At 34.9% G+C, this 23,663-nt stretch overlaps 1 protein-coding gene across 3 annotated transcripts in view; it reads right to left on the minus strand.

The window, feature by feature from the left end:
• Nucleotides 1-23,663, minus strand: part of GRIA2 (glutamate ionotropic receptor AMPA type subunit 2) — a 165,813-nt gene that overhangs the window by 7,360 nt on the left and 134,790 nt on the right. For all 3 annotated transcript variants that reach the window (XM_030312849.1, XM_030312850.1, XM_030312851.1), the window contains exon 12: nt 22,483-22,681. In XM_030312849.1, coding sequence (XP_030168709.1) covers nt 22,483-22,681 — 199 coding nt within the window. The remainder of the gene's footprint in view (nt 1-22,482; nt 22,682-23,663) is intronic.

Below are 23,663 nucleotides of genomic sequence, written 5' to 3' on the forward strand. Positions count from 1 at the left end.
AGGGAAGATCTATCTATCCATCTATCTAACTACCTGTCTTCTATCTATCTACCTATCACATAGATAGATGTATGTATACACACACACATATACGTATGCATATGTAAGTATTTTGGTGAAAATCCAGAGTCAAGTGTAAATGAAGTATGGAGTAGGCTTGTATCACTGAAGTTTATAATTCAGGTAACAGTGAGACGTGCTCCGACACTGGTTGTACCTCTTCTTTATCTCCACTGGAAGAGGGACCTGCTATAGTGAGACAGTCTGTGGACCATAGCAGCTCAATGGTCTCTGCTGTAAGAAGATCCAGATGTCGTCCCCCCAAAATACTTCACTCTAAACCTACATGAGTTCCTTACTTATTAGTAATTTTTTAGACATCTATATCATCTAAACTATTCTCTCCCTAAACCACTCTTTTTTTTTTAAATTTTTAAAAATGTTTTAATGTTTATTTATTTTGAAAGAGAGAGGGAAGGAGGAAGGGCATGAGTGGGGGAGGGGCAAAGAGAGAGAGAGAGAGACAGAATCCGAAGTAGGCTGTAGGCTCGGAGCTGTCAGCACAAAGCCAAACGCAGGGCTTGAACTCACAAACCCCGAGATCATGACCTGAGCCCAAGTTGGGACACTTAACCCGCTGAGCCACCCAAATGCCTCTTAACTAAACCATTCTTAAATCTGTTCCTATTTCTAAACAGTGCCCCCTCTTGCGATAACACATTTAAAACTTAATTACCTAAGGAATCAGGCTTCCTCTCTGTTGTGACAGTACATCCATGACTATGAAAATCCACCAGGTCCCTGATTAGGGAAATTTTATCTTCATAACCCTTACAGTGTCTCATGCATCTTGCATGTAAAAGATTCGTAAGTAATGTATGCTAATTGAACACCCCGAGAATTGGCTAGAAAAGAGACTAGTTTTGCTTTCTTTTTATCTTTGCCTACTATAGAAGATGTTTATATTGTTTTTTTCTCCTACATTTTTCCCTCATAGTCTCTACCAAATTAAAACATGCTAAAATACTTGAGTTTGATTATGTATCACACAATCTCGTTAAACTCCAAAGTCTTTTTGTAACATGAATTTCCACAAAAGTAGGTAATATCAAAATGGTTTGAAATAAAATCATATGCTGGTAAGGAAGAGCACAAAATTAAATTATATGATTATTTTATCCAATCAGCCATTAAATATCAATTATTCTAAGCTTGAAATATCAATTTTGGTACATGAAAAAATATCTTGTAAAATGCTTCACAAATATGTATGCCCTTCAGGAAAAATCCAAAAAGTAGCAATGATGTAAAAGGAAAAATAGAAATTAAAGTCAAGATGACTTCTCTCTCTCTCTTTTTTTAAGTTTATTCATTTATTTTGAGAGAAAGAGAGAATGCACACAAGGGGTGAGGGAGAGGAAGAGAGAAAGAATTCCAAGCAGGCTCTGCACTGTCAGCACAAAGGCCGACCCAGAGCTCAACCTCACAAACCATGAGATCATGACCTGAGTTGAGATCAAGAGTCAATTGCTTAACCAACCGAGCCACCCAGGTAGGTACCCCAAGATGACTTCTCTTCAAAGACTTTCATTTTGTTTAGATTTACGTATTCAAGCTGTTACAAATGTACTTGCTTTTGTAAATTCCAGTATAATTAACATACAGTGTTATGTTAGTTTCAGGTGTACAATACAGTGATTCAACAGTTTTATACATCACTCAGTGCTCAGCACAATAAATGCAATCTTAATCCCTTTCACCTACTTCACTCATTCTCCCAAACACCTCCCTCCCGTTTGGCAACTGCCAGTTTGTTCTTTTTTTTTTTTTTTTTTTTAAGCTTATTTATTTATTTTGAGAGAGAGAGAGAGAGACTGTGAGTAGACGAGGAGCAGCAGAGAAATCCCAAGCAGGCTCCTCACTGTCAACACAAAGCCCTATGACCGAGGGCTTGTACTCATGAACACTGAGATTGTGACCCAAGTCGAAATCAAGAGCTGGACACTCAACCAACTGAGCCACCCAAGCATTCCTGTTCTCTATATTTAAGAGTCAGCTTTTTTGTTTATAAAGACTCAGTTTTTGAAGAGATATTTAAATGATTTGGATTATGTAGAACATAATATTGGTGAAGTAAGGAAAAATTTCCAGTTTCATTCATAAAATCTTTCCGCTGAAATATATTTTTCAATGTATGAATAAAACAATATTTCTAAGGAGTAAAGAATTTTAAAATGTAATCTGGAAAAAAAACATATCTATATGACAGGGTTTTGACAGGGCTACTCAATCTTGGGAATGTTGAATCATTTAGAAGATACACAATTCTGACATGGTAATCTAGACATATAAGTTCTAGTAAGTTAAATCAGTCACTTTTTGTGACTGGGCTTCACATGTATTCTGGCATATTTTTTAACTGACTAGGATTTTATGATATAATTATGGATTACTTAAAAAATCCATAAATTAATATAATCTATAAATTATAAAGGATCTATGCTGATACTGCATAAAGCTAAAAGTAATTTTTTCATAGGTCAGAGTTTTTGAAAGACATACCCATTTTCCCAGTGAGTTCATTCATTTGTCTTCCAGTAGTTCGTTTACTGTTTACTTCCTTAGCAAAGTTAATGAAATGTTTTCATAACCATATCTGTTCAAGAACCATGTGCTTGGACGGGGCACCTGGGTGGCTCAGCTGGCTGGGCGTCCGACTTCAGCTCAGGCCATGACCTCCTGATTTGTGGGTTCCGGCCCGCGTCAGGCTCTGTGCTGACAGCTAGGGGCCTGGAGCCTGCCTTGGATTCCGTGTCTCCCTCTCTGCCCTCCCCACTTGTGCTCCCTCTCTCTCTCAAAAATAAATAAACATTAAAAAAATAAAAAAAAGAAAGAACTATTTGTTTGGACAGATTTGGCTAAAGGTGCACAAGGAGGGTAAATTATGAACAGTATAATATTGTTATGTTGAAAACTTCATTCAAGGCATTTGAACTTTCTAGCTGCCTTCAAAAAAGAACAGGAACAATCTGACTACATATTCACTGAGAGACAGTTCAAAGGATCTGCGTTTAATTTTTATTTGGTTTCAGAAAAATTATTAGTCTGAACTAACTAAATAAATAGATGATGTCTAGATATCCTGTCTTTTTTTTTCCAAAACCACAGCAATTGAAAAAAGAAACCAGCAGAAAAGCGATCCAAAGGCAAAGGGAAATTCTCCTTAGGCTTCCCATCCAAGAGCCTGCATGAGAAATTATAGTTATTTTTATTGCCAGGTAGTTTAGGTGACAATGTTTAATTTGGCCTGATTTGTAAGTTAATGGGTTATCTGATACCCTGGAGAGTACACTATAATCTTCCTAACCACTCCAGCATCTTGACAACTCACTTCTTATAATATATTTACAAATAGACTAAAAAGAAAAAAAAAATAGGGATTTTTTTTTTCCAAGTTAATGCTATCCCATGCGGTCAATTAAGGTAATGTAAATAAATAGTGTTTCCTATTAAAATTCTGTATTCCGGCAATGTATGGTACAGACATTATTCTACAGCAAAAGCATCTAGAAAATTTAGGCAATTACCTGAAAAATGTAGGTCGAACACTGATCAAATTGACTCACTTAACCCCGGTGTGTGAACTTTGAAGATGAGCACCGGGACATGATGATCACTACCCTCTTAAGCAATGTCTAAATGTGAGCATGTTTCAGCACGGTAGGAGAGAGAACACAGTCAAAACATACTGACTTTTTAAATAAATGACACACTTTCTTATCATTGGTAATGCTGGTCCCGAGAGATGAGAATGATGCAGGGCAGAAGGAAAACGAAGGACTGGCATTGGTTTCGAATCTTCCGGGGCCATCTAAGCCTTTACTAGGAATCATTACAACTCCCTTTTCCACCCATCCCCCAAATCTAAGTACTACAACAGAGCCAAAAAAAAAAAAAAAAAGACTATGCTTTTTAAGTTTAATGTTAAATTAACTTTTCAGTTTAATGTTCAATTAAACGTTCTTTCAGGAAGTATGATAAAGTGAAATGGGTTTCTTCAAGATGTCATCTGCCATCACATTTTGATGAGGAGATAAGTGATGCCTTGTTAAGAAGAGACAAACAACAGCCTGGTCAGGACAACACTCCGGACTACCCTGTGTTTCTTATGGAGTCACGGCTCTTCGAATGTGGCTATTCAAATCTCTTTCCATGGTTAGATGTTAGTAATGCGCATATCAGCTTGACTAATAGTTCACAGAGAATAACCATGTGAAATTTTAATATTTACTTAAAGAGAAACTAAGGCCACTGTCTAGTATTGTTGGGGGAAAGTTCCATATCAACTCAACAGACCAGATATAATTATATCTAAAGAAAAGATGGCTCCTTTTCTATGAAGGAAGCCAACAGTCACTTGAACTTAGTTTTGTTTCTTCCTCATATATAGTACTACAAGCATTAATTTTTCTAACAGCTAAATAAGCTTTTTCCCCCTAAAGGGGGAAAATGAGTTTTTAAAAGAAATGGTTATTATCATTCTGAAACATACACATTTACTCAAGAATGAGTAGGAAGTATAGATGCTGCATTGTGGGCATTCTTTACTAGTCTATTAATTCTTTCAACAGTTTCCTTTTTAAAAAATCTCATTTACCCACTAACTTCTATAAAATATCAAAATACCCACTCACAATTTCAGATTATTTGTTGCTGGGATGGGAATTCTAAATGATTGCTAAACACAAATGACATCCAAACGTTATTAGTGGAGATTTCCAAATGGTTGACGTGACTGCATCAGGAGCGAATTTACACAGTTTTTTGGATCTCTAGAACTTACTTTCCCTTCAAACATAAATAGAGATACTCTTCATGAAAAACTTTTTTTTCTAGAAAAACTACAATGTCTGAGGTGGCATAGTAACTAATAAGGTAACTGTTTCTGTGAGTGAAAGAATTTACCTAAAGCATCCTGAATGTATAGATTAGAGTGTCAATGTGTGGATTAATAACTTTCTTCCTAGTCCATTTGGGTGACTGACATTCTGTAAAAATTTACATTTAGGACAAAAAATAATTGCCCTTCATTTTAGTGTTTTCATGTTTTGCTTGGCTCTTTTTTTATTTTTTAAGATTTACTTTTGAGAGAGAGAGAGAGAGAGAGAGAGAGAGAATGAGAGGGGGAGGGGCAGAGAGAGAGACAGTATGAGAGGGGGAGGGGCAGAGAGAGAGACAGAGTATGAGAGGGGGAGGGGCAGAGAGAGAGAGAGAGAGAGAGAGAGAGAATGAGAGGGGGAGGGGCAGAGAGACAGAGTATGAGAGGGGGAGGGGCAGAGAGAGAGAGAGAGAGAGAGAGAGAGACAGAGTCCAAAATGTGCTCCAGGCTCTGAGCTGTCAGCAGGGAGCCCGATGCAGGGCTCAAATGCATAAACCACAAGACCATGACCTTAGTGGAGCCGTATTCAGACGTGAACCAAAGTCAGATGCTCAAATGACTGAGCCACCCAGGTGCCCCAAGGATTTTACCGTTTTGCCTGATTCTTTAGCCTTCCTGTGGAACTCATAGCATGGCCCATTGCTTCATTACAGGTGGCAGCCAAAATTAAAACTCTACCTGGAAACCACTAGAGTTGGTACTTAAAAACAAATTTCACATATGTCCCATTCTGTTATTCTTTACTGCTTACAAATCTCCAATCCCTGCAAAAAATGCTTATATATTTTCTGAGTTACAGTCACTTATTTGAGATCAGAATTTTAAAAATTCACTAGCATACACTGGAATTTTAATTTTTTAATAGTAGAGTCCCCCTGTGTATAGAGTGCATCTGCTGTCCATCTTCTATTTAGATGTAATTTCCAACATGAACAACATATAGTCAGATTGAACCAAGGGAATCTTCATTATTTTAAATTGAGTGCTCCCTGTCACTTTCTGTATCGTGCATCATTTGAAGTCTTTATGTCCCACTATCTCTTTGAATGAAGCTAAAATAACATTGACTCTTACAGATTCATGCTTCTATGGATGCCATAACTATGTGTATTAAATGTGAATGGTATTTGAAGATAAAGGTTGTAAAACTGTTTTTCTGAAACAAGTTGTAGGAGGACAAAAGCATGTGGCCTTAGTAAGGACAAAACAGGATGGCTTAGAGAAAAAAGAAAAAAATGTGAGAAAGCACTGGGTTTTCATGAATTAAGGGAGGAAAAAGGCATCCAAAGAATTTGCACAATGGTATTAAATACAGTACAGCTTTTTACAAAGCATGAAAACACACACAAAACATTTCTATTTGGCTAGAAAGGCATTAAGTGGTTCTTTTAGGGAGGCAATTTTCAGAGTTCTAGGGGAGACCAGATTTGAAAGGAGAAAATGGCTAGAATGGAATAAAAGGAGGCTCTAGGAAATAAATTTACAAATTGATCAGCTCAAGGGAAGGAAGAAGAGAAATCGAAGATAAAGGAGAACATTGCTACAAGAAAGACTTTTCAAATTATGGCACATCTGAACACAGACTGAAGGCCAGGAAGATGGAAAGACTAAAAACATTACTAGGGTATACATTTTAGAGCAACATCTTTGATCATCGGGAAGAGCTGTTTCCAAAGGCCCAGACAGAGATATTAGCTTTATAGTAAAACGGACAAGTCTTCCTCTGACACGGGCGGAATAAAAGCTTGAAGATAAAAATAACATCATATTGGCAAACAGAAGAGCAAATCTACTTTCTGCCTTTGTCAAGCACTGAAATGGTTTTGTTTTAATGGGGATTTCCCCAGTGAAAATCCCATTAATGAAAATTGTGAACTGGAATATAATTTATCTTTCCAACATACTTAAAACGTATTTGATTTAGGTTACTTACAAAAAAGTAAAATGACCTAAAAGATAAGTCCATTTTCTCTCCATTCCTGTGCTCCATTCCTACAGCACATATGTCAAGAAAACCATGTATCTATATTCCAAATGCAAATCCATTTTTAAGGATAAGAGTTGAGAGCATTAAAAAAAAACTCTAAATATATACTATAGCATACTAACCACATTAAAATTTCTATGCATTTATATGTATATAAACCTCATCATTTTAATGATTGGTATTTTAATATTGAAAAAGGATAAATATCCATACCTGCCTCTCATTTTGTTTCTTATTTTAATACTAATATGTAAAATTTATTTGAATTCTTGTCATTATTTGTCAGAAGGAACATCAACCATAAGATTCGAGACAGATCTTATACATTTAAATTTTTACATACTTCAAAACACCCCATAATAAGATAGATTCTTTCCTGGTTGTTTGTTTTGGTCTGTTGTGTGTGTGTGTATTATTGGGGAAACTTTTTTTTTTCTATTGTGATTTAAAGAAACACATGACATGAACTTACTCTTAACAAATTTGTAAGTATACAGTACAGTATTAACTATATGCATATTATTGTACAGAAGACGTTTAGAACTTTTTCATCTTGCGTGACTGAATCTATATCCACTGAACAGCCACTTTCAATTTCCCCCTTCCTCTAGCCATAACATTTCTACTTTCTGCTTCAATGAATTTGAGTGCTTCAGATACTTCACCTAAGTGGAATCATACAGTACTTGTCCTTCTGTAACTGGCTTCTTTCACTTAGCATAACATCTTCTAGGTTCATCCACGTTGCACAGTATGTCAGGATTTCCTTCCTTTTTTAAAGGCTGAATAATATTCCATTGAGTAATATACCACACTTTCTTTCTCCAAATATCCATCAGTGGACACTTAGGTTGTTTCCACTTCTATATTGTGAATAATGCTGTAATGAAGATGGTAGTGAAAATACCTCTTTGGGATATTGATTTCAATTTGTTTGGATAAATACCCAAAAGTGGGATTGTTAGATCATTTGGTAGTTCTATTTTTAACTTTCTAAGAAAACTGCATATTATTTCCCATAGGGGTTGCACCATTTCCCATTCCCATCAACAACACAGAAGGGTTTCAATTTCTACACATCCTCACCAACACTAAAAATTATTTATTTATTTATTTATTTATTCATTCATTCATTCATTCATTCATTCATTTTCTAATGGCCATCCTAACTGGTGTGAGGCAATACCTCATTGTGGTTTTGATTTGTATCTCCCTGATGATTAGTGGTATTATCTTTTCATATACCATTGACCATTTGTAGGTCTTCTTTGGAGAAACGTCTATGTCTTTTGCTAATTTTTTAAATGAGGTTAGTAGGTTTTTTTGCTATTGAGTTGTAAAAGTCACATATCTCTGATATTAATCCTTTATCAAAATTTATGGTTTGCAAATATTTTCTTCAATTCCTTAGATATGTTTTCATGCTATTGATTGTTTCTTTTGTAGTACAATACCTTTTTATTTTGTTAGTTTGTATTTTTTCTTTTTTTTTTTTTTTTTTTTAGGAGAAGTACAAGTGGAGGAGAGAGGCAGAGGGAGAGAGAAAGACAAAGAATCTCAATCAGGCTCCACACTCAGCCCCATGCAGGGCTTGATCCCATGACCCTGGGATCAGGACCTGGGCTGAAATCAAGAGTCAGTGGCTTAACTGACTGAGCCACCAAGGCGCTCCATAAGTTTTTAATTTGATGTCATCCACTGGTCTACATTTCATTTTGTTGCCTGTGCTTTTGTGTCACCTCCATAAAACCTTTGCCAAGACCAAAGTCATAAAGCTTATCCCCTACGTTTTCTTATAAAAGCTGTATAGTTTCAGATCTTACTTTTAAATCTTTAACCAATTTTGAGTTGGTTTTGTACACTGTATGATTCTTATTTCATTTCTTTGCATGTAGGTATCCAGTTATCCCAACACGGTTTCCTGAAGAGACTGTCCTTTCCCCACTATGGAGTCTTGGATCCTTGTCGAAGATAACTTAACCATACATGCATGGGTTTACTTCTGGGTTCTCTATTCTGTTCCGTTGGTCTGTAAGTCCGTCTTGGGGCCAGTGCCATACCTTTCTAATACATTTGAAATCAGGAGTGTAAGGTTTGTTTCTGGTCCCCTACATTGGTTTATCTATTTCTTATTCTTTATGATTCTGTATGAATATTACGATTTTCTTCCTATTTCTGCAAAAACCAGCATTGGGATTTTCATAGGAAATGCAGTGCATCTGCAAATAATGGGGCAGTATAGACATTTCAACAATATTAAATCTTTCAATCCACGAACAAGGAATTCTTTCCATTTATTTGTGTCTTCTTTAAATTCTTGCAGCAATCTTTTGGAGTTTTCAGTGAACAATTATTTTGCCTCCTTAGCTTAGTTTATTCTTAAGTATTTTATTATTTTTTTGATGCTATTGTAAATAATATTGTTTTCTTAATTTCCTTTCAGAAATTGTTAGTGTATAGATACGTAACTGTTTTTTTTTTTATGTTGATTTTGTACCTTGCAACTCTACTGAATTTATTAGTTACAGTTTTTTTTGGGGGGGGGGTTGGTAGAATCCTTTGAGTTTCCTACATATCAGATCATGTGATCTCTGAACAGAGATAAATTTATTACTTTTCCAATTTGGATGTCTTTTATTTCTTTTTCTGGCCTAATTGATCTGGCTAGGATTTCTTATGCTATGCCAAATAAAAGTGGCAATAACTGGATATCCTTTTCTTGTTCCTGATTTAGAAGAAAAGTTTTCAGTTTCATCATTGAATGTGATGTCTGTTGTGGGTTTCATACATGGACTTTATTATGTTGAGGTAATTCATTTCTCTTCCTCGTTTATGGAGTATTTTTATCATGAAAGGGGAGTCAATTTGGCAAGTGCTTTTTCTGCAACTATTGTGATGATCATGAGATTTCTTTCTTCAATCTGTTATTGTGGTGTATCACATCAATTAATTTTCATAGGTTGAAACATCCTTGCATCTCAGGGATAACTCCCACTTGGTCATGGTGGTCTATGATCCTTTTAATGTGCTGTTGAGTTTGGCTTACTGGTATTTTGCTGAGAATTTTTGCATCTATATTTTTCAGGGATTTAGGCCTCTAATTTTCTTTTCTTACAGTGTCTTTGTCTGGCACAGTATCAGGGTAACACTGGTCTCATAAAATCAGTTTGGAAGTGTTCCCTCCTCTTCTATTTTTTGGGAGAATTTGTAAAGGGTAATCCTTTATAATTCTTAATTCTTAATTCTTCTTCAAATGTTTGGTAGAATTCTCCAGTGAAGCTATCTTCTCATGGGCTTTTCTTTATGGGGGGTGTTTGATTACTGATTCAATCTCCTTAGCAGTTATAGATCTGTTTAGATTTTGTATTTCTTAACGACTCAATCTTAGTAAATTGTATGTTTCTAGGAATTTGTCCATTTCTTCTAGATTATCCAATTTCTTGGCATGTAATTGTCCATAATGATCTTTTATATGCCTTTTTATTTCTGTGGCATTAGCTATAATGTCTCTTCTTTCATCTCTGATTTCAAGTCTTCTCTCTTTTTTTCTTAGTCTTGCTAAAGGCTTGTCGGTAATGTTGATCTTTCCAAAAAAAGTGTTTCTAAGTTTATTTGATTTTTTATGTTGTTTTTGTATTCTTTATTTCATTTACTTCTGCTCTAATCTTTATTATTATCCTTCTTTCTGTTAATTTGCATTTAGTATATTTTTCTTTTTCTAATTCCTTGAGGTATAAATTTAGGTTGTTTATTTGAGGTTGTTTATGCTTCATGTAAGCATTTACCACTGTATAGTTTCCTCCTAGTACTGCTTTTGCTGCAGACTGTAAATTTTGGTATATTATGTATGTACTTCCATTTGTCTCAAGATACTTTTTTATTTCCTCTCCAATTTATTCTTGGATCCATTGGTTATTCAAGAGTGTGTTAATTTCTACATATTAGTAAATTTTCCAGTTTCCCTATCCTATTGATTTCTAGTTTCATTCCACGGTGGTCAGAAAATATTTTAGTCTTCTTACGTTTGTTAAGACTTGTTCTGTGACCTAACATATCATCTATCCTGGAGAGTGTTTCATGCACACTTAAGAAGAATGTGTATTCTGCTGCTTTTGGATGTAATGTTCTGTATATTTCTGTTAGGTTCATTTGGTCTACAATGCTATTACATCGTCTTTCCTTATTGGTCTTCTGTCTGGATGATTTTTTTTTTGTTCCTTATGGAAAATGGGATATTTAAATCTCCTACTATCATTGTGATGCTATTTTTCCCTTATGTTCTGTCAGTGTTTGCTTCATATATTTTGGAGCTCTGATGTGTAAAACTATAATGAGACAAATTATATGTAGTTTTATATATGTTTTTGACTTAAAGTCTATTTTCTCTGACATAAGTATAGCCAGCCCTGCTCCCTTTTGATTGCTATTTGTGTGGAATACCTTCCATCCTTTCAGTTTCAGCATATGTGTGTCCTTAAATATAAACTGAGTCTCTTCCACATATGAATGAGAGCACTGTAAGTTAGATAACTTGACAATAAATTATATACAAAAATAAAAAGTAAAAATAAATAACGTTTCTTATAAACTGCATATAGTTGGATTTTTAAAAATATATATATATTCAACTACTCCAAGTCTTTTTGTTGGAGAGTTTAATCCATTTACATTTAAAGTTACTGATAGGTTACCCCTACCACTTTTTAAATTGTTTTCTGTCCATCTGGTAGTTTTTCTATTCATCTTTTCATCTCTTGCCATCTTTCTTTGTATATAATTGTTATCTTTTTTTGTGGTGACAAACTGATTATTGTATTACTTTTTTGTGTGACTTCTAAAAGTTGTTTCTTTGTGGTTACCATGGAAGTTACACTAAACATCTTATAGCCAGAAATATTGATTTTAGGCTTATAAGAACTTAACTTCAATTGTATACAAAAATTTTACTCTTTTATTTCCCACTCAAAATTTGTATTATTGATGTCAAATTAATCTTTTTATATTGTGTCTCAGTTAACATACTTTATATAGTTATTTTTATACTTTTATATTTTAATCTCTATAGCAGGATTAAAAGAGACTAGTGCTACACTGTTATACTATTACGGTATTCTGCATTCGCTTATATATGTACTTGTACCCATGAGCTCTGTATTTTCATATGCTTTTGTGTTGCTGTCTAGCATCCTTTTATTTCAACTTAAAGGAGTCCCCTTAACATTTCTTGTAAGGCTGTTTTAGTGTTGATGATCTCTCTCAACTTTTGTCTGAGTCTTTATTTCTCTTTCATTTTTGAAGGACATTTTTGTCAGATATAGTATTCTTGGTTGGCAGTTTTCTTTCTTTTCTCAGTTCTTTGAATATATCATCTCATTCCCTCTGACCTACAAGGTTTCTGTTGATAAATCTGCTAGTTGTATTATGGGTGCTCATGTGTATGTGATAGTAACATTTCTCTTGCTGTTTTCAAAATTCCTTACCTTTGACATTTGACAATTTGATTATCATGTTTCTCAGTGTACACTTTTTTGGGTCCTCCTACTTAGAATATCTTGTGTTTCATGAACCTATTCTTTTCCCCAGATTTGAGAAGTTTGGGGCCATTACTACCTTAAATAGGTTTTCTGCTCCTTTCTCTCTCTTCTCCTTTTACGACTTCCATAATGTGTATATTAGCCTTTTTGAAAGTCTCTTAGGCTTTCTTCCTTCTTTTTCCTTCTTTTTCTTAATCCTTTATTTGTATAATTTCAAATGATTTGTCTTAAGTTTGCTGATTTTCTTCTTCTGCTTGATCAAGTTATGGTGTTGAATCCCCACAGTGAATTTTTCAATTCAGGCACTGTATGTTTCATTTCCAAAATCTATTTTTTCAAATTTTTTCTTTGTTGACATTCTCAGCTTGTTCATGCATCATTTTCCTGAGCTCTTTGAACATCTTTGTGACAGTTATTTGGAATCCTTTGTCAGGTAATTCATGAACTTCCATTTGTTTAGTGTCACTTTCTGTAGATTAATTTTTCCTTTGATTGGGCCATATTTCTTTGTGTTTTTCATGTGCCTTATAACTTTGTGTTGGGAATCACGCATTTTTAAAAAGGGCTACCTCTTCCAGTCTTTTTGGACTAGCTTTGTATAATGAAAGATCTTCACCAGTCAACCTGGTTAAATATTCTAACACTTCTCAAATCTTCTCAGTGGATATGTCTTCTTTGGACTTGTGGATGTAAATTCTCAGAGGGATTTGTCAGTATCTTTTTTTAGGAACTCATAATCTCTTGTTCCTTTTGGTATTTGTATACAGTATTGCTGGTTCTCTAGAGCTGGCATAAGCCACTCAGATCTCTTTTGTTCTCAGCAGCCCCAGGCTTGTAGAGTATGCTGGGTCCCATTAGCACTCCAAGTCAGGAAGACAAAGACCAGTCCCTTGGGTACTTCTCCAAAAGGCCAGAAAGTTGGATGTTTGGATGCATACTCCACTTTTCTCTTCCCTCCTCCAAGGGAGTGACTGCCAAGCTGTATTGGCTTCTGTCTGCTGTACCACAAGTTCTCTGAAACAGCAACAAGCCATCAAATTCTCTTTTGTTCTCAGCAACCCCAAGGCATCTAGTAGCTGCCAGGTGCCATCAGTGTTCTACGACAGGAAGACAAAAACCAAGCCCTTGAGCAATTCTCCTCCCCTCAAAAAGCCAAAGAAAGCATTGAAACCATACTCCATCTTTTTTCCTTCCCAAAGGGAAGATGGGAGTTGGAGGTTTTCTGCCATGTTTCATACACTGAGCTGGAGGGCAGGGTCTTTGGTGAGTGAATGTGTGCTAGTCTAAACCTTTGCCTTTGTTCTCAGCAGTCCTCAACCTGATGCCTTTTTGTCAGTGTTTAGAATCAAGCAACAGTCCAGTCTTCTCTTTCTCTCCCCCTGGGAGAAGCCAAGAGCAAGCATTTCCTCTAATTGTGATGCACTGTGCCAAGGAAGAGATTATAGTGAATGCCACAAATTTTCCTACAGACTTTGATATGGCTAGTTTTATACTCACTTAGTTTGCACAAGCTCCTTAACTGGTTTCTGGAGTTCTCACAAAGAAAACTTGTTCTTGAGGCAGTGTCTCTGGTTGGGGGAAAAGAGGGTCTGGGGTTTCCTATTTTACTATCTTGCTGACATCATTTCCTTGGCCTTACTTTGTTTCTTAAAATGAAATCTTAAGTATCATTTTTTGGGACTGTGACAATATTTGGCACTGTGCGATTTTTCCAATTACCATTTTATTTCTAAAATCTCATTTCCCCATGAAAATAAGCAGCCACCTTTATTAGCAACTTGTTTTGGGTAATCACTCAATATGATCTGGAGCAAAATTATATGCTGGAAACATGAACTGTAAATTACTTCAGCATCAAGTATTTCTTCAAATATCAAAAGTCTAAAGAATTCTCAAAATTTTGCCAACAGTATTTACATTTAGTTCAGATTTTGATTCCAATATATTTAAATGATTACAGAATTCCATTTCTCTTCTCTACAAAGCTCTGGGACTGACTGCATTAATTACTAAGGCAACTGATGTGAACACCACTCTAGTTCTTTTACTAGACAGTGGTTCTTTTACCTAAACACAAAAATAAAGTGAGTTGAACATTATGTTATCTTAAGTACCTCTACAGGTTTATACTGAGATCAATCTCTGAGGCATCTAAACAGGAATTGGTGAATGTTTTGAGATGAAAGTCGAATTTCAAAATTTCTCCATTGTTTGAAACTTTTCCTGGAATAATTGTCCTCATGATTTGACAGTAGTGAGAAAAGGGGCATTTTCTCTTTAATATGGACAATAATCGAAAGCCTCTATAATCTTATTAGAGTGAAATTACTCACCCAGCGAATAATGTGAGCTCTCATACCCCCTTTGTACAACAAGGGTGGTCTCTAAATGAAGTGATCAGATGGAGTGCACACTAAATTTACCAAGCATTGCCAACAGAAAGAAGAGGATGACCAAAAAAACTTATATTTACCCTGAAAGAAGCTACAACTTTACACAATAATAATTCAGCAAGTAGACACATTCTTTTTTTCCCCCTTCCATTTCACTTTGATCACAGAAAACATGATTCAAAATGGTTTCTCATACATTTATTTATACCCCTACAAATTTAGTAAGTACTGACTACACTGCCTTTAAATCGGATACTAATTTTTAAAGGAAATACTTGGAAAGTCTTCCAACATTTTGCCCTTTCTTACACTGTTAAACTAGCTACAGTTAGCTGAAATGAAAGAACACAGGCTTTCCCAGCAGATTAGACTAAATGCATTCTTAAAGTCTTTGAGGATTTAAGACTGTTCTCAGAGGTTTTGTGTAATGGTGAGAAAAATTTAAATATCAGAGAAAGAAAAACTGACAACCAGGGAGGAAAGGATTTCAACTGGTTCTGGATCATCTAGAGAAGCTTTAAACATACAGAGCTATCAGCTATGCAGATTGCTAAGCAATAATCAGGCTCCCCCAAGAAATAAGGAAAGAAAAATTTATAATATCACTGACTGATGAGGGAGCATAAGGCAAGCTGACAGGCCGCAACCCCTCCCCCTCACCCCTGCAGGTGGTATATGTGTGATATTCCTCAGGCACTCCTGACTGTCTGAAAACAAAGGAAAGGGCATAAACAAATGGTTAACTGATAAAGATTCTAGTCCTGTAGGACTTAAGTCTCCATCACCCCTCCATAGTGATGTGGGAAACAAAGGCAGAAGGAAATGGCAGATAGAATTAAATTTCCTTATAACCTGCAGCCCATTGACAAATACTTGAGCCTGGCAGAGTAAAACATTTCTCCAGAACTCCCTACTGTCTTAATGCTAATGGTTTCCTAGAGGGAAAAACAACCTTAACTTGACAACAGCTAGGCCTCCAGTCTCCTTGAGTCTTCTTTAGCATATGAAAATCTCACTGGAAACTTCCCCTGGATTTTACCTTCCCCAACCCCATAGTATATAATCAGTCTGTCCTCATGGTCCTGGGGCAGCTCTTCCTGCCCACAAGTCCTGACCCTGTGCTTCAATAAAATCATCTTTTTGCACTAAAGGCACCTTCAAGAATTCTTTCTTGGCCATCAGCTCTGGACCCAACAAACCTCACTAACACCCCCCAAAACCCTCATCACTAACCATGCCATGAGTGACCTACAACATATTCATATAGTGCTTATTGCTAATTTATTCACATCCAACTTTTACTTCGTATTTGGTATTTTAGAAAATATTTAAATATTTAAGCATGAATGAAAGGTCTGTAAAAGGTCTAGTTTGAAATCAGTAGCTATATATACGTCTGTGTGTGTATATTTATATATACACACATACACAAACACATACATATATGGCTATACCCATTTCGTTTCCAAAACACTGAAAGATATGCATATGTATATGCATTAATACATAGAAAGCTAGAAGTATACATATATTCTTATATTAAAAAACTGGAAGTATATATACATGTTTCTATCTACACAGAAAGAGGTGATGTATTAGAAACTATGGTAGACAAGTCATTAGTCAGATATAATAAGTATAAAGAACCACCACATTTTAGTGAAATCTGTTCTATTAAATATCAATAAAGAAATTATGCTGCTTTATCGCTAACTAAAAGCAGTAAATGGAACAAAACTCAACTTTAGTGACTAGCACTTTATGTGTTTCTACAGGAAATCTGTTATAATGGCTCAAATGTTTTTATTTGTAAACATATTCCAATCAATGTTTTTATATATGAATATAAATAGGTGTATTTATGCCACAGAAGGAGTTGAAAAAAGGTTTCAGCCTTAAAAAAAACAATTTAAATTACTGTAATTCTCTGGTAATTGTGATTATTTATAGTAAATTATATATATATATATATATGATCATGCCATATAGTAACAAATTATACATATTTTATATATTTGAATATTTATATACACATAAATGAAAGGAACATTTGAAACTAGTCCTTTCACTCAGGTAAGAAACATCAGCATTAATATTATTTATTTACCATTTATACTATTTGTAAGCTCTATAAAAAGTCTACAATACTGGGTAACAACAGTATAGTTTCATGGATTATCAGACTAAATTTATCTTCTGAGAATGGAATAATTAACTTCATTAAGTGAGAAGGAGAATACTTTTATTTTGACAACATTCTAGAATCTTTTTTTCCAAAGTCAGCAAAATTAAAGTAGATCGCTTATTCAGACAATACAGTCTGTTTCTCATGTTTCCAGAGGAGAAAAACAGAGGAAATAAACAGATTGCAGTGTAGGGGATTTAGAATAGGCATGAGGAAGTACTTCTAATCTACAAGTAATAATTGTGTTTCATAGACTGACTGGTTAATGACAGGTTTATTTATAAAAAGCATTTCCTATCCTCAAAGCTTACCTTTCTATAAGAACATAATGCATATAGGTCCTACAAAATAATTTTCTACTCAGACTCCTCTAATTCAAGACCTGTCCTCTTTTATTGAAAGAAATGATCAAAATGTGAAAGTCTAAAAATAGTGGTTTATAATTGAAGGCCTAATTCTTTCTTTATTAGAGGTATGCTACAGCAGCACTATAATTAGAGATGATCGGCGCTCCAAAATGAGTCAGAATTTATCATTCACTCTGTACAAGGACGTACACGAGTTTTATAGCAGAGAACCCCGGACAATGAAGATGCAGGGTCTTTTCCCTTATACCTCTTGGTGGCTATGTTACAGAAACTGGTCTGGATCACCCGGCAGAAGCAGCAAGTGGCACTTGGAGATCTTGGAAGGAAGGAGGTTTATTTTGTACCAGTGGGCCCAGAGGAGATCATTCTCCAGAGATCTGAGCCCAGAGCATCAACAGATGGGACAATTTATAGTCTGTTACTTCCGCACCCCTCATTAGTAGTAATTTGGTGCCTGTGGCAAGCAGGGTAGGAAGGAAATCCCGGAAGGGTAGTCTTCTGACTAGGACTGGAATTCCCTTATCAGTCCTGTTGGCCATCTTATTACACATTTTTCCCTAATGGTTACAAGACTGTCCTCCATTTACTGTCTTTCTCTAGCAGAAGAAAGTAAATATTTCATTCATACTTGTTTTACTGTTTACCACTGATTTTAAGTTAGAAAATGTATAGCTGAAATTGGAATTCTAAAGCTAATGCACACTCACTGACTTTACAAAGGAATATAATTACAATACAGTATTTATTAAATTATTTACCTGAAATCTGAAAATACTTTGGACTTAAATTGAGTAACTGATATCACCTTAGGACAAAACAGATAGATCCCTACAAAGGGGATAAAAGATTCATCTTATAATTTTAAAGAACATGCTTTCATTCCAACAAAAACACACTTTTAGGAAATATTTGTTAACATTCAGACAAAAGACAAGTTATTTTTCATTCTTTTGCTAGTTATATATCTTCAAAATTTAGACAATGACCTGACTTCTCGAATCAATTTCTCCAACGACTAAATCCAAAGCCGTTGCTGTGGTAAACACAGAAAACTAGCTTCATGAACCCTATGACAGTAGAAAACTTTTCATAATATAATAATAAAATCCCTAATCACAGACAGTGTAATAATGAAAGAGCTATCAATAAAGCCAAATTAAGCCATGTTAGGAAATATAAGATAACTGTTAGAACTTTAAATATTAGCAAACGGTAAAAATGGTAAATGCTTTTTCTTCCACATGTAACTAGCTGTCTGAGATCTGAAAGCAAGCACAACAGATGTCTAGAGAACATAGAGTACAATACATGTCTTCAGTCTAGCTTCAGCCTAGTCCATCCATATCACTTTTCCTGGCAGACTGGGAATCATCTTAATCAATCTGCCAGCTGTCATCCTGTCCTGAATCCACCTTACAGGAATCCCAGGCATGCCTAGAGCTGAAGCACAATTGAGAGAGAATGACCCAAGATGTGCGGTGACTATTAATTTTAGGAATAGAAGCGAGGAGAATTTCCTTTGTAACATTTTTCCATCAGAAGCTTAGAAGTTCAACCAGACTACAGCTAAGAGAAATTATACCCTGGGATTTAAGGGAAAGAATGTTAGTGGAAATCAATTATATTTACTTTTAGAATGTCTGTAAGTTAGCTTCACCGTATTCAATACATATTAGATAACAATCTAAAGAGAAATTATTTTTTTCAAAAGAGAATCTTTTATTCAGGCTCCACATGCTATTGCAATAAACCTTATGTGAAAGGTATGAGGCATGAGAGATACAGCTGGAATGCCACAGTTCTCCTAGAAAACTTTTTTGGGGGGATTCAAAGCAAAACCAAGATTGTCCTCACTATTTTCAACATGGCACCCAATTATCAAACATTAATACTTTTGATTAATTTTTATTAATAATTTTGATTAATTATCAAAATTACTCTTGATTTAGCAGCACCTTTTTCTTTAATCCAACTTCCAGAAACAAACCTTTTGTATACATAATTTCTCCAATTGCCACCAAATTACAAACAAATTACAATGGAAGAATTAACATGCCAAGCTCCTATTCACTTTGCTGAAGTGTGCTGTTTTGTTAGCTTCCCTTTACTGGGAATAAATACTAATAGAATAAATAGTGTGGTCCTTATGTATTTTTGAGCCCATGCTCTTCTTCTTCTAGATAAGGAGAAGCTGACTATGATGCTATATGCACTGACACCTAACCACAGTTGATTCACCGTCAGTTTCCTTTTGAAGTTATGTTGAGAGGAAGGTGAAGCCCTGCCCAAATTTCTACCATTATAATTCTCTAATATCACACAAGCAGACATGGATGTAACCCAAACCGAGCAAGGGTGCAGCAAAAAAAAAATCCAGAGACCTTTCTTTGCATGCGAAAATGGTTTATGGAAAGAACCCCTCAGCACAATTATTAGCTGCCTGAATTTGGGCATATCTGCAAAATTTACCTTAATAGTGCAAAGTATGCCAACAAAAATCATGACTCCGAATATTAGGCAGAAGTACTGTGAGATTCAAAAAGATAATGGGATAAAGAAGATGTGGAATATACACATGATGGACTATTATGGATCTCTCATAAGAATGAGATCATGCATTTGCAATAACGTGGATGGATTGAGAGAGAATAATATAAGTGGAATAAATAAACATAGAAAGACAAAAGCTGTAAGATTTCACTCATACGTGGAATTTAAGAAACAAACCCAACAAACAAGGAAAAAAAGAGAACAGACTCTTAAATCCAGAGAACAAAATGGTGGCTGTGGGGCAAAATAGATAAAGGGAATTAAGAGTGCATTTATCGTTATGAGCACTGAGTAATGCATAGAATTGTTGAACCATTTTACCATACACCTGAGACTAATATAACACTGTATGTTAATTATGCTTTAACAGAGATAATGTATAAGAAAATGCTTTGGAAAGCTATGCTAATAAAAGTTATTAGTTTGCCTAAATACTCAGTATCACTTCTCTATTACTGTAGGAAAGGTAAGCTCACTATCTTACATTGGCAAATGGCACAGCACAATAATGTTGGCATGTGTGTATGTATACACATCCATGCATATACTGCACATTGGAACCATGGTCTCCATGCTCATGGTTTTGTGTGCATTGCAACACAAGAGTAACAGCATTCTTTTCCAGAGTCGTCTAGCTTTCTTATCTTGTCTACTAGGAATTTGAGTATACTGACCACAGAATCTTGGCATCTTGATTATTACACATACACATTCTATGACTGACTGAGTTAAGGTATACTGCAAAGCTCTGGAAATGTGAATGTAAAGTAGTTGAGAGTACTTGGTACTTCTGTTCTGCAAACGAGGTAATGACAGTACTGTAAGAGACTATATGGAAACGAGATTGTTTTAATCAATATTAGTAGCACTAAGTAAACCATGATAGAGCAGGTACTTTGCCTCATTCACATATTTCACTTACTTCAAGATGGAGGAATACTAATGAACTATACAAATAAAATAAATGCAAGTCTTATTGGGATACAAATAATAAAAAAATGCTTCAAAATATGCTTCTAATTAAGAACCATGCAATATTCTAATTTATTTTAATAGATCCATTGTTATGATCAAGCTAGAGCACTGTGGTACATTAAGAATATTTATTTGTATACAGGGCACCTGGGTGGCTCAATTGGTTAAGCGTCCAACTCTTGATTACAGCTCAGGTCACGATCTCAACGTTCTTGAGATCAAGCCCAGTGTCAGGATCCACACTGACAGCATACAGCCTGCTTAGAATTCTCTTTCCTGCTCTCTCTGCCCCTTCCCTGATCTCTCTCTCTCTCTCAAAATAAATAAACTTTTAAAAAATAATATTTATGTACATATTCATGTATGTTCATAAATGAAAGCAAATTGTCATCAGTAGCAAATCTGTACTATAACATTCATGCACAGAACTGCCTTAAATTCAAAGTAGCTGCTGAGAGATTGACCACATTTGTGTGCTTAAGTTGCAGTGCTTACAGAAAACATCAAGGTCCTGCCCTCCCTACACATACCCAGATTATTGTCTGTTATCAACTGTGGTCTGCCCCCACCACTTGTTCTCCTATCATATTTCAGTTCAACTGAAGTTATTTGGAAAAGAGACCAGAGACAATGTAGACGAACCAGTCTTCAAATTATATCCTCTACTACCTTCAACCGGAAAATGAAGTCCTAATCCCAATTATGAAGTAAATTTGCCTAGATTTCACTCGAGAAAATTCAGATGCATTCAAAGATACTGTTGGATAATCAGAGATCATCTTATGTTATATATATTGGCTGAACTCCTAAGTTTATCAGCTGTATTTAAATATTTTAACATAATAAGTTCTTATATAGAGAAAATAGCATAATGAAAGAAAATTATACCAACATCAGGTTATAGGGCTCGTTCTATAAACAAATACCAAAAGGCCACAATGTTTTTGAAAAGTAAAATACACTTAATAGACACATTATAATCATGCTACCCATTTTCTTTTTAAAAAGCTAAAGACCTTTGTTAGCCTTTTCTTGGAGACTTTGACAAAAATTCGGAATTTTCACACATTAACATCATCTGTTTTCTGACAAGAAATTAACATAACTGATTTGAAAGTGAGTTTTCAACTGTAAACTACTTAAAATATATGACAGTCATGTTCATTTAAAATAAAACCAAAGACAACACATTTTTGTTTCAAAAATAGTAACAACCTAAACTTAATTATACTTTGCTTCAATTCATTCCAAAAGGACAATCAATCTTCATAAAATTCAATTAAAAACGAATAATTATGAAATAATTCTATTGCAATGCTGTGTTTTTCTCCTAAGGAGTTAGGCATCAGAAAATAAAGATGGAGCTGAGGACAGGGATAGGGAAAGGTGTGGGGACAAGGTCAAGAACAGAAGTAGAGTTAAGACAGAGAGCGAGGTTACTATCGCATAGCACCTTTGTGTAGAGCACAGGAGTGCGGGGGGAGGGGGACAAGGTTTAAAATGGTTACATTTTAAGAGCAAAATCAGAAGATCACAAACAGAACCTCTTACCCTGAAAAACTCTTTGGTGGATCCAGAGTCTAATGTTCCATAAGCAATTTCTGTTTGCTTAGAAAGATCCTCAGCACTTTCGATGGGAGACACCATCCTCTCTACAGTCAGGAAGGCAGCTAAGTTAGCCGTGTAGGAGGAGATTATGATCAGGGTAAAGAACCACCACACACCTCCAACAATGCGCCCAGAGAGGGATCTAATAACAAGTATGAAATGGATTTGTAAAGTGAAATGAATGACCTAATAAAAAAAAACAAGTTAGCAGTATTATGCAAATATTGACTTATATGGGAATATTTAACTTCATACTTTTCAATATATCTGCTAGTTAATAAAACTGGAAACTATTAAGCATTCTGGGGAAGGAGTACAGATAAGCTGAATTTAATGAGATACCCAGAGGCCAAAACTTCAGATTCTTCAGATTCTTTCATAGTTATAATGCCCAAATTGTTTGTGGTATGAAATCTCATAACGAAGCAATTTCAAGACATGTGCAAATAATCCATCCAATTCTCATACTACTATCCATTCATGACATAAGCAAACACGAACAAGAGAATTTAAGATCACTCACAAAATTCGCAATAATGTTGAAAAACAAAATCAAATATTAAAAATAAAAGAAGGTGCACCACAGATGTAGTTTTAAACTGATGAAACCCTCCTGGTAATTCGGCCAATGAAGTTCCCAAACCCTCAAAAAGGGCTAAAATTTCATTGAGGGTTGTGTGTGCAAAAACATAGGTTTTAGATACAGTGCAGGATAGAAAATGGAAAAAAATGATATTACAAACAAAGGTATGACACAAAATATAATTCTTAATGAATAAAAATCTGATGCTTCATGGCATGGACTGCTACCACCCTGTTCCTTTGTGCCTCCTGCTTAAGAAAAAAAGAAAACTCAAGGAAAATGAAATTAGAACATTTAAAAGTTTGCCAAGATACAAATTTCTAATTTGCAGTATAATAAAATAAAAATATTTTTTAGCCATAAATTCCTATTTAAAATACTTTTTAAAACCTTAATAGATTCCTAATAATTAACTTTAAACCCTCAATAGATAAGCATAGATATAGAAATAGATATTTATCATATTATTTTGAAAGATTTTATGGGATTTTACATATAAAGGGATTTAAGTAATATTAACAATCCAAAATAATACCTTTTT

The sequence above is a fragment of the Lynx canadensis genome, chromosome B1 (genome assembly GCF_007474595.2).
Source record: "Lynx canadensis isolate LIC74 chromosome B1, mLynCan4.pri.v2, whole genome shotgun sequence".
NCBI classification, from domain to species: Eukaryota; Metazoa; Chordata; class Mammalia; order Carnivora; family Felidae; genus Lynx; species Lynx canadensis.